Consider the following 11,182-nt stretch of genomic DNA (forward strand, 5'->3'; position numbering starts at 1 on the left):
TAATTTAAAATTTAAAAAGACAAAAATATTTAGTATATTTTTTTATTATTAAATATTTAAATTATTATATTAATTTAAATATAATCTTAAAAAAAAATTAAAAAGGGATAAATTTATCATCTTTCAATGAGTATTTTTTAAATACCTTTTAAACAATTTGTTTTTTTTATTTTTGTTCAGAAGGTGTCGTTGTTTGTTCTTCCTTTTTTTCTTCACTTTTTGATTGTTCTCTTGGACTGGTTGAGTTGTTTTCCTTTTTCATTGCCTTTTGTTTTTCCATTTCCTTTTTTATTAATTTCATCATCTTTTCTTCTTCATCAATATCCTTTTGATATAGTTTTCTGAGTTTTGCACTCACCTCTCTTTCTTTTTCTAAAAAGTCTTCAATAGCTGCTAATACAACATTATGTGTTGTTTCATAATCTTTTGAAGTACACTCAACATACCTTTTAGCTTTTAACTCTTTAGCCATTTTTTCACCTTCTTTTTTTGAAATATGATCTTTGTTATTGTCTTCTCTTAAATCAACTTGAGTGCCAACAACAATAACTGGAACAGTGGGTGCGTATTTTCTTAATTCGATAATCCATTTGTTTTTAATATTTCTAAATGATGATCGTTGTGTTACACTAAAGCATAACAAAAATACATCAAAATTACAATTGTTATAACACCCAGCACGGTATGAAGAATATTCATCTTGTCCAGCTGTGTCCCATAACGAAACATTAAATATATCATTTCCTACAGGTTCTATTTGACAGAAGTTATCAAAGATAGTTGGTGTATATTCAGTCAAAAATGATTGTGACGTATAAGATAATAAAAATGTAGTTTTTCCAACAGCCCCATCTCCGACTAGTCCAATTTTAATAACTTTATTAATCTTTGCAGTCATAAATGAGTTCTTTTCATTTTTAAGTTCTTTTCTGTTTTTAAGTTTTTTTAAAAATTTATAGTTTCGTTAATTAAGTTATTGAAAAAATAATTAAGAACTTAAGAAAATAAAGAATCAGAGAGGAAAATGAGAACAATTTTTGCTGTGTAGTATTCACTTAACAACAAGACTTTTTCTCTTCTGGGGTTGATTTTTGAGTGGTGATTTGAACACGGTCTTGTGATGATTGAGCGACTTGTGCTGGGTTGGTGTGTTCTGCTTGTACAATTCTTGTGACTAATTCACGAAAAGCTTCTTCAACTTTAATATTCAGTTTAGCAGATGTTTCAAAGAAAGCATAACCACCTTCAGAAGCGAATTGTTGTCCTTCTGCAGTAGTTACTGCACGGGCATCATTTTCAAGATCAACTTTGTTTCCAACAAGAACTATTTTAACTCCTTGAGGACAGTACATAGAAACGTCATCAATCCAATCTTGAAGATAGTCAAATGAATCACGATTCGTAATATCATAAACAATAAGTGCTCCTTGTGTTTCACGATAGTATTGACTTGCCAATGATTTGTATTGCTCTTGTCCACAAGTGTCTCTTAGAGTTAAACTAACAGAACAGTCAGGCATTTCCATTGTGTCTTGAAACAAATCCATTCCAGCAGTAGAGGTGTAATCTTCGCTAAATATATTCTAAATTAATAAATAACAAAACTCATTTACTTTAATCATACAACAAACATTTACTAATTGATTTGAAAGTGATGTTTTACCAACTGCAGAAGCCCCAACAATAACAACCTAAAAAAAACAAATAAGTAATTTTACTACTAGTAAGTATTATTAAAACAAACGTTTACTGAAATCACTGGTTTAGACATAAGAATGAAAAAATTAAGTTCTTTTTTTTTTTACTCTTTTTCGTTTCTCATTTTCATATTTTTATTTTTTAGAAAACTTAATTTTTTTTCTCATAATTTCAATACTTATGGATAACAAGAATGTTGTTCTTCTTATGAGACATAGCGAATCGATTTCTTCCCCATTTATTTCTATTGCTAAGTGCAATAGAAGACAACCATTTAATATTGACTTAAATAAATATGACGTTAAACCTAATGAACAACAACAGTACCAAACAAACTCTTTTTATATAAATTTTAAGAATGTGCCTCCAATACTTGTTGTCCATAATTTACTAAATTATGGAATTGGTTGTAAAAGGGACTTTTTTATTAAAGTAAAAACTCGATTTGAGAAGTCGAGAGTAATTAAGCCTGTGAAATTTGAATGTGGAATATTATCATCAGAAAATGAATGTTCAAATGTGTTATTTAAAATTGTAAATAGAGCATATAACATCTTTACTCAATTTGACTTTAGTAATAAGACTAGTGATGATGTTCAGTCTTTACTTAATTCTCTTACTGTGAAAACTATAAATCAACGCCCGTTTATCTTTATGTTAAATGACATTGATACTCCATTCTTGTTAAATAACCCAAAGTATTTTCTTCACTTTCTTCCTCGAATAATATCATCATTACCAACTTGTAGGTTTATTCTCAATACAAACACTGTTGATGGTCCCTATCTTTTTTCATTATCAGAACTTCTTCAAATGAGAATGGTATTAAACTCTGTTGTGGGTGAAAAATGGGCACCAAACATTCCTTGGTTTAAAGAATATATCCCAACAGTAATTCAAGCAAAAAAGAAAACACGAGAAAAAGTCCGGATGGAAATTTTTAAGAAGTTAAACACATTTCAAAAGAATATATGCATTACTTTAGTTGACACAGGCAATACTTCTGAGTCTGCTTTATTAGATTCTGTTAGAATCAAATTTGGAGATATTTCTTATTCATCATTCTCTCAAGCACTAAAAAGGCTAAAAGAGGTTGGAATAGTCTCAACAGAAAATGGCCTTGTTTCATTACAAATAAAGATATCTAAAATAAAAGATGCTTTTTCATTAATTTGATAAGATTGACTCCTATCTTGTTGTTAATACAACTTTTCATCTAAAACTAAAAGAAAATAAAATTTTTCAAAAAATCATAAATCGTTAGTTTTTAGTTTCATGAAGTATAAGGCTATTGTCATGGATTTTGATGGAACAATTGTTGATGGGATGAGTGCTTGGATTAATATGTATAAAGCATTTGATCAGAAATATGACATCATATTATCCCAAGAAAAGAAAGACAGAATTTATGTTGGTTCAGTAAGAAGTGTTGCTACAAACTACCTCTCTTTATTCAAACACTTGAACGATCACTTTACTGTAGATTCTTTGACACGTTATTTTGTTGATAATTCAAGAGAAGGCACATTGACTTCCCCACCAATAAAAGGGGTTATAGAATTTATTATCGAGGTTCATAAAAAAAATATTCCTATTGCCATTGCATCTTCAAGTACTGTCCCAACAATTCAAGAATTTCTTAAAAAACATGACATTTCACACTGTATACAAACAATAGTTGTTGGAAGTGATGTAAAACATTGTAAACCTGCTGTGGATATTTATGTTGAGGCGTCTCATCGTTTAGGTCATGACATTAATGATACTGTAGTTTTTGAAGATTCAGTTTTAGCATTGACCAATGTAAAAAAAGCAGGTTTTAAGAGTGTGTTAATTAGTGATGCAGAGGTATCATCAGAAAGTTATGACATTCAAATAAAAGATTATTTCTCTCCATCTTTAAAGGAATTATTCTAATTAAGATTTTTACAAAATGAAATTACAACTTTAATTATATTTTATAAAATAACAAAAAACCCTTAAAAGAAATGGCAAACAACCTCAAGAATTCAAATTTAATTTTCAGCTTCTTCTACGGTTTTAGTTACGAGACCTTTGAAACTAGCTACTGGAACATATGAAACGAGGGTATAGAATTTTCCTTCTTCACCTTCAATTGGAAGTCTTGCCATTCTGACTCTAATTCTGTCAGCAACTGATCTAATACCTTGGCTCCAAATGAATTGATTTAATCCCATATCGAATTTTACAACGTGTGTTTTCATAGTTTTAATAGCAAGGAATCTAATGATTTTGATGGCCTTTGGAGCTCTCTTCTTGAATGATTCTTTATGAAGATAAGCGTGCATGTGAATGGTCATTTCACGAGTGATTGGAGCCATTTCTTTTTGTTTGATTTCCTTAGTTGGTTTCTTGTTAGCAGCCTTGGCTTTTTTAGCTTCTTTACGAGTTTTATTAGCCTCTCTGTATTTTAAAACACGTGGATTAGTGGTCTTGGAAACAGCCATCAACACACAAGTTTACCCTATTCAGTTCTTTCTAATTAAAACAATAGGTTTTTTTTAATATAGTTTTTATAGTTCTTTTTTATTATTAATATAGTTTTTAATGAATGATCATAAAATTTTGATTTATATAACATAAAACAAATTAAAGAATCAGTTATTGATGAGATCATTCAAATGAATGTTATTTACATCAATATCTTCTTTAGGTTTAATATTTTCAACAATTTCATAGATTCTTTGAAGGAAGTTTCTTGTTTCAAACAACTTTTCATCATCAATTTGACCATTTAAAACATCATTCATTTTTTTAGAAATATATTCTTCTACGTCTTTGTCAGTAATATCTTGTTTAATAATCTTAATGTTTTCTTTCTTTTTAGGACCTTTTTTAATAAATTCTGCAACTTCTGTTGGAGTGATAATTTTATTATTAAGTTTACAATTCATTCCAAGAGAGATACAAGGGAGACATGAACATAAAAATAATAGATTTTCTTTTGAGTCTGTTATTGGATTATTTTCTATTGAAATAGAATTTAAATTAAATAAACGAGAAAACGCTTCTTTTAAGTTATCTAAATCTTCAATACGATTATTTTTAAGAGAAAGATAACGTAATTGAAGAAATATTCCAAATGGACACAAGTTAGTAATTTGATTATTTTCAAGTGATAAATAAGAAATAGATCCAACAACAGGAATATTAATAGAATTTATTTTATTTGAATTTGCTACTAATATATCTAACGGTCTTTCATTAATATTTTCTAATGTCATAATTTCATTATTTGATATATCAAGCAAGTTTAATCGTGGAAAACAGAATGGTGTAAAACTATTTTTTTTTAATGAAGTAATTCCACAATAATTAATATATAATTTTTCTAATGATTTCCATTCTTTTTTTTCATCAAAAAGTATTGACTCTGCTACATTTTCTTGTAAATTAATTAATTTAACTTCTTTTAGTGTTTCAGGTAAATTAGCTAAAACGTATTTCCCATTTAAGCCAATGATATCTAATCTAAGTAATGGACTAACTGATGTAAATTCAATTTTTATTTCTTCTCCAACACTCCCAGTTTTCTCTCCATTTTCTGGAACTATTTGTAGATGAGTTAATCTTCTAAGTAATGCTCGTGTAGATTCACCACTTAATAATGTTACTATTGTATTTAAATTATTAATGATTTTAGGTGAAACTATTACTTTTTCTGGAACTGGTTGTCTTAGTGGTTGTAGTGCTGAATCAAGTGTAGTATTTCCTGTTAGTGGTAATTGTTCTTGTTTTGGTTTTGCTTCAAAGATTGATCGAAAAGAAATCATTGAATTTTTAAGTTTCTTTTTTTTGAAGATATTTCAAAATTCTTAATAGTTTTGTTAGTTTTTTTATTTGGTTACTTACTGATTTTAATTTATCTTTCATTATAAAAAGGAATTGCTCAATGAAGAAAGAGAATTGGTAATAGAATATAATGTACTATCAAGCAGATATTATTTAAAAGAATAAGAAAGTATTAAATGTCAATATAATTGGTTCAAAAGAATTAAAAAAAATAAAATAGAAAAAAAGGAATTTAAACTTAAAAAAAGTACGTACAACAATCATGTCACAAGCCGAAGTTATTGATACTATTCATGATAATGAAAAAAATCGTAAACGAATAAATGAATATATAGAGTCATTAATCGATTGTGCAGAAACATATACACAAACTGAAGAAGTCCCTGATCCTAATGTACTTCAACAATATAAAGAAACATTAAAATCAATGCTAGAATTAGAGAGTAAATTAAATGGACATCTTGCAGCATTAAGAAGGTCACAAGATAATCCAGATGCAATTGAAGATGAACGTGCTTTTAAAGCAGAATACAAACAAAGTGTTATTAATAATACTGAAACTATTGGAGATGATCACCCTAAAATCAAAGAAATGAAACGAAGGATTTGGTATGCTCGTCATAGTGAACCTTATTTCGAAGATGAGAATGAAGGAATTATTATTTCAAACACACGTTCATTTATATGTCCTTTAACTAAAAAACTATTTGTTAATCCAGTTAAAGCACAAGTATGTGGACATGTATTTTCAAAAGAGGCTATTTATAATTTAATTGGACGTAATAAAACTATTAAATGTCCAGTTGCAGGATGTGACCATTCTTTTGGGATAAATGATTTAATTGAAGATTATGAAACACAACACGCTATGGACAGAGAGAAAAAGAATGCAATGTCCGAAGAGAGTTCTAGTGAAGCAGAGTTGGTATGATTGATTGTTTTGTTTATCTTAATTGTGTTAGTTCAATAACAGTGTTCTTCAATTCATAAAAAACAGGGTTTCTTTTACTACTGAAAAATAAAAAGAGAGAAACATGACTTAAGAAGTTTAACTTCTTCGAAAAGTATTTAGATGTTAAGTTAATGTTATTTAACAAACCCTAGATCAAATACAAAATCAAATAAGTAATGGACGGAAGAAAGATTTGGTTCCTTACTTTAACTCAAGTTTGCAACCTTAGATGTAAGTATTGTGGAAGTGATGAAGTTTATGACACTGAGATTGAAGACCTTAATCCTTGGCCAATGGAAATTAATTATGACCTAAAATATCTTAATAGAATTTCTGAAGATAGTGATCCAATTGTTTGTTTCTATGGTGGTGAACCAACTGTACGTCCACAAATAATTTATCAAGTTATGGATATGATGCCTCATGCTGAATTCGTTTTACAAACAAATGGAACTCTTCTTCATACATTAAAACCAGAATATATTAATAAAATGGGAACTATTCTTATAAGTGTTGATGGTAATGCTGAAGTTACAAATAATAAAAGAGGAAAAGGTACATATGAAAAAGCAATTGAAAATGTTAAGTTAATTAAATTGAATGGATATAAAGGTGATCTTATTGCTCGTATGACTATTTCAAAAGGATCTGATATTTTCCGAGACGTTAATTATTTAATTAATACTAAATTATTTGATCATATCCATTGGCAATTAGATGTTTGTTGGGATGCACCTGCTTATGTTTCTTGGGATTTTAAATTCTTAGAATGGAGAGATACTAATTATCTTCCAGGTCTTCATCGATTAATTGATGAATGGGTTGATGAAATGAAAAACAATGGTAAGGTTCAAGGAATTGCTCCATTTACTGCAATCGTTTATTCTATTTTAACAGGAGAAAAAATGACAAGAGTTAGATGTGGTTCAGGATTTTCATCATTCAATGTTGCTACAAATGGTGATGTTACTGGATGTCCAATTGCTCCTGATCAAGACATTTATGGTAAGATTCAAAACGATGATTTTAATGAAAAAGATATGAAAGATAAAGCACATTTACTTTCCCCATGTAATAAAGAAGAGTGTGATGTATTTGAATTATGTGGTGGAAGATGTATGTATGCTAATGAATCAAAATGGTGGGGAGATGATGGATTTAAAGAGGTATGTGTAACAGTCAAAGAATACATTAAAATGCTTCAAGATAAAATTCCTGAAATTCAACAATTAATTGATTCAGGAAAGCTTACTGTAGAAGATTTCCATTATCCATCTTTTAACAATTCTATTGAAGTTATTCCATAAAATTTTTTATATTTCTTTAAAGTTTATTTTTTCAATAATTAAAAAATTCTTTATTTTTACAATTCAATTAATTTTCAATTTCTATAGTTTTTAACTTATTTAAAATATCAGTAATATTCAGTCTTTTTCTAGTGTCTTGTTCCCAACTTCTAATAATCAAGTCTTTAATTTGTTGATTTGTTACTTTTTCAATTTGGTTAGTTCTTTTTCCATTAGCCACTAAATCAGCTATATCCCAAGCAAATTTGAATTGTGTTTTAGGAAATGGGTCTTGCCATGTAAAACATTGTAACATTGTAACTGCAAAGGAATATATATCTGATGGCATTTTATAATGTTTTCTATCCAACACCTCTGGTGCCATGTATTTTGGTGATCCTATTCCTTTTGTGAATGTCATATTTGTCATCATCATATTAACATTTCTTGATGCTCCAAAATCTGTTAATTTACAATTAACTTCAATGTTATCATCAAGTGATACAACAAGAAAATTATCTGGTTTAATATCTCGATGTAGTATTCCATTTGAATGAAGATATTCTATTCCTTTTGCAGCATCTATCATAAATTTAATTCTTAGATTCATTGGTATTTCGTTCTCTGTTTTTTTATTAATTATATCTTGTAATGATCCGTGTTCTGCATATTCTGTTACCATACATATTTTATTAGGAATAAATACTGCTCCATAAAAATGAATGATATATTCATTTCTAAATTTATCTAACATCATTACTTCTTTCTCAAATTCTTTCATTTTATTTTCATTTTCTTCAATTTGTTTCATTTTCTTAATTGCAACTTTATTGCCTTTGAACGTTCCAAGATATACTATTCCAAATGATCCTTCTCCTATTTTCTTTTCTTCTTTTATTTCATCTGGATCAAGTCGTGTTGATATTTGTGTTTCAAATATTACTTGGAGTTGATATATTTTTTCTTTATTATTTTTAACATCTGAAGAGACAATAAGAATTGGATCATCAACTTTACAAGTGCAATATGGTTTTACAAATAAATTAAATTCAACTGCATTTCCTGGTTTAATAAATGCTAGTTGTGGTTCACTTCTTATTCCATATTTACTTTCACAATCAGTTTTATTAGTAATTTGTACTTTCATTATAACTCTATTTGTATTTCCAATACACAATAATGTTTTAGTTTCTTGACCTACAGGAATCACACTATTTTCAGTAAAGTTTATTTCTTTCTTATTGACCATCAAGTAGCTTCCGTTTGATAATGGAACAAAGTGAATTGATGAATTAGACATTTTAAATGAAGTAAATTCTTTTTCTCGTTGTTTATTTGCAGTGTATCTAGTAATAGAATTAATGAGAATAATAGCCATACAAAGAACAATAATTAAAATAATAATAAATCCAATAATTGGAAGAATAACAATTAAAACATTTAAATGGAATTCACAATAATCTCCAAGTTCTGTTGGTTTATAATTTAATGAACATTTAGAACATTTACTATTTGATGTTTCTATACAATTGACAATTGCTTCTAATGGTACACATTTTCCATTTCTCAATACTGTTTCGTTACCACATGAACTACAAACACTTGATGATATACAATTCGTGCAATTATGTGGGCACAAATAACACTCACCATTGTACAAGTATGTTCCATCAAGACATTTAGAACAACCCCATGAATTTTTTGAAATACAATAAACAAGGTCATCTTGTGATAAACATTTGTTTTGTGATGATGAACGATAATAATTTTCTCCACACTCAATACAACCGCTAGCTTCCCGTTGACATGTGGTGCAGTTTACTGAGCATTCATGACAATTACTATTTAAGTTATAATAACCAATATTGCAAATAGCACACTTACCTCCTGGTAATATATGTGAGCATTTAACAGAGTTATTTTTATCAGTAACACATGTACTTTGATCCAAGTAATAGTCTGTTGGGCAAGAAGTACAAAAAGAAGCATTTTTAAAACATGTTAGACATGTGTTACTGCACGGTTGACAATTTCCATCAGAGTCAAGATAAAAGTGGTCAAAACAACGAGTACATCCTTTGGTAGAACTATATTCACAATTTGGTAATTCATTGACTGTACACTTTCCCATGGTTGTTAGATAATATGAATCACTACATTCAAGACAAAAGTCAGAATCTGTACATTTAATACAATTAGTTCCACAACTAGAACAAATTCCTTCTGATGTTTTGAAATATCCATCTTTACAAACAGAACATTGGTTGTTTTCATACACTTTACAATTTGGATCCACTTCACATGACCCATCTTTATTAATAGCATTGGGAGAAGAACAACTAGTACATGTTTTTTCAGTGCATGTATTGCAATCCTTAAATTTCTTTGAACAAGCAACACATTCTCTAGAATTTAAATAATAATTAGACGTACATGAAATAATATTGTCATTTGAAACTAAATCTGCTGTTTGGTCAAGAGAACATTGTCCTGATACTGAAATATATTTTTTATCTATGTTACATATAGTACATCGGTCGGTAGTGATTTTACAACTAGAGCACTCATCGTCACATGTGGCACAATAATTGGTAGACTCAAATAACACCGATAGGTGATTAGAACATTTATAACAATGATCTTTGAAATAAAGGCACTTTGTACTTTCAGGAGTAACAGCAGTACATACTCCATTCATTAATTTATATCCTTCATTACATTCAATGCATGTACCGTCATTATCTTTACAGACAATGCAATTACTTTCAGAACACTTAGAACAAGTTCCTTGTTTCCAATAATATCCATATGAACATTCTCGACATCCAATTCCAGATGTTGTTTTAACATAGTTTGTACAATGTGGAATGTCTTGAGATATATAACAAACATTGTTAATAAGAACAGATCCTTCTTTACATTTCTGACAGAGAACAGATCCTTCTTTGAACAAATAGTAATCACATAATGAAGTAGTTTCTCCTAAAATCAAATCATAGCTTTTACTTGTTGATTTTAGTAGTGCATTTGTATTAATTGTCATTGGTTTTACTTGTGAGTGAAGAATAAATCCATCTTCTAATGAAGTGATTGTTAGTATAATAGAAGAAATATCAGAGGAGCTTATTGAGATTACTGAACTATTTCCTGAGAGTGTCAGCGAAGATAAACTTGTTTGAAGAGTGAATACAACATTGTTTATTGATGTTAGTGCAGTGTTACTTTCTAGTATTAGTGTAGTTGGTTGGAGTCCAGAAGGATATTGGTAAGTAGGTTGAGATGAAAATAGTGATATTTCACAATTTGATTTTGTGGATGAACATGGACATGAGTAGTCAATGTAGCCATTGTAAGTATAAAGTGAATCAGTTAGTTTACACTTTCTGTCATATAGCCCAAGTTTTTTACATGTTGTAATTTCATCAGAATAACT

At 28.7% G+C, this 11,182-nt stretch overlaps 9 protein-coding genes across 9 annotated transcripts, besides 8 other annotated features; 4 read left to right on the plus strand and 5 right to left on the minus strand.

Moving 5' to 3' along the window:
• Positions 1 to 104: a sequence feature (AT_rich).
• A 62-nt stretch (positions 105 to 166) lies between these two features.
• EDI_205640 (RAC GTPase, putative) lies at positions 167 to 898 on the minus strand (the record flags this gene model as incomplete). The annotated part of the gene is made up of 1 exon (XM_001737031.1): positions 167 to 898. The coding sequence occupies one exon, from the start codon at positions 896 to 898 to the stop codon at positions 167 to 169; it is 732 nt and encodes a 243-aa protein (XP_001737083.1).
• Positions 899 to 1,055: 157 nt separating this feature from the next.
• EDI_205650 (GTP-binding protein yptV2, putative) lies at positions 1,056 to 1,771 on the minus strand (the record flags this gene model as incomplete). Its single annotated transcript, XM_001737032.1, has 3 exons — positions 1,056 to 1,583; positions 1,632 to 1,691; positions 1,745 to 1,771. 3 exons carry the CDS (start codon positions 1,769 to 1,771, stop codon positions 1,056 to 1,058), a joined length of 615 nt encoding a protein of 204 aa, XP_001737084.1.
• Positions 1,772 to 1,789: 18 nt separating this feature from the next.
• Positions 1,790 to 1,841: a microsatellite.
• A 37-nt stretch (positions 1,842 to 1,878) lies between these two features.
• EDI_205660 (uncharacterized protein) lies at positions 1,879 to 2,874 on the plus strand (the record flags this gene model as incomplete). The annotated part of the gene is made up of 1 exon (XM_001737033.1): positions 1,879 to 2,874. One exon carries the CDS (start codon positions 1,879 to 1,881, stop codon positions 2,872 to 2,874), a length of 996 nt encoding a protein of 331 aa, XP_001737085.1.
• Positions 2,875 to 2,973: 99 nt separating this feature from the next.
• On the plus strand, positions 2,974 to 3,615 carry EDI_205670 (2-deoxyglucose-6-phosphate phosphatase, putative; the record flags this gene model as incomplete). Its single annotated transcript, XM_001737034.1, has 1 exon — positions 2,974 to 3,615. One exon carries the CDS (start codon positions 2,974 to 2,976, stop codon positions 3,613 to 3,615), a length of 642 nt encoding a protein of 213 aa, XP_001737086.1.
• Positions 3,616 to 3,644: 29 nt separating this feature from the next.
• Positions 3,645 to 3,667: a sequence feature (AT_rich).
• A 46-nt stretch (positions 3,668 to 3,713) lies between these two features.
• On the minus strand, positions 3,714 to 4,166 carry EDI_205680 (60S ribosomal protein L31, putative; the record flags this gene model as incomplete). The annotated part of the gene is made up of 1 exon (XM_001737035.1): positions 3,714 to 4,166. The coding sequence occupies one exon, from the start codon at positions 4,164 to 4,166 to the stop codon at positions 3,714 to 3,716; it is 453 nt and encodes a 150-aa protein (XP_001737087.1).
• Positions 4,167 to 4,214: 48 nt separating this feature from the next.
• Positions 4,215 to 4,313: a sequence feature (AT_rich).
• A 3-nt stretch (positions 4,314 to 4,316) lies between these two features.
• On the minus strand, positions 4,317 to 5,492 carry EDI_205690 (uncharacterized protein; the record flags this gene model as incomplete). Its single annotated transcript, XM_001737036.1, has 1 exon — positions 4,317 to 5,492. One exon carries the CDS (start codon positions 5,490 to 5,492, stop codon positions 4,317 to 4,319), a length of 1,176 nt encoding a protein of 391 aa, XP_001737088.1.
• Positions 5,030 to 5,050: a sequence feature (AT_rich).
• Positions 5,493 to 5,773: 281 nt separating the features above from the next.
• Positions 5,774 to 6,442, plus strand: EDI_205700 (E3 SUMO protein ligase NSE2, putative; the record flags this gene model as incomplete). Its single annotated transcript, XM_001737037.1, has 1 exon — positions 5,774 to 6,442. The coding sequence occupies one exon, from the start codon at positions 5,774 to 5,776 to the stop codon at positions 6,440 to 6,442; it is 669 nt and encodes a 222-aa protein (XP_001737089.1).
• Positions 6,443 to 6,639: 197 nt separating this feature from the next.
• Positions 6,640 to 7,770, plus strand: EDI_205710 (uncharacterized protein; the record flags this gene model as incomplete). Its single annotated transcript, XM_001737038.1, has 1 exon — positions 6,640 to 7,770. One exon carries the CDS (start codon positions 6,640 to 6,642, stop codon positions 7,768 to 7,770), a length of 1,131 nt encoding a protein of 376 aa, XP_001737090.1.
• Positions 7,130 to 7,158: a sequence feature (AT_rich).
• Positions 7,767 to 7,878: a sequence feature (AT_rich).
• EDI_205720 (protein serine/threonine kinase, putative) lies at positions 7,838 to 10,792 on the minus strand (the record flags this gene model as incomplete). Its single annotated transcript, XM_001737039.1, has 1 exon — positions 7,838 to 10,792. The coding sequence occupies one exon, from the start codon at positions 10,790 to 10,792 to the stop codon at positions 7,838 to 7,840; it is 2,955 nt and encodes a 984-aa protein (XP_001737091.1).
• Positions 9,097 to 9,181: a microsatellite.
• Positions 10,793 to 11,182: the final 390 nt, after the last annotated feature.

This window comes from Entamoeba dispar, genomic scaffold, assembly GCF_000209125.1.
Source record: "Entamoeba dispar SAW760 scf_1105229460231 genomic scaffold, whole genome shotgun sequence".
Lineage (NCBI taxonomy): Eukaryota > Evosea > Mastigamoebida > Endamoebidae > Entamoeba > Entamoeba dispar.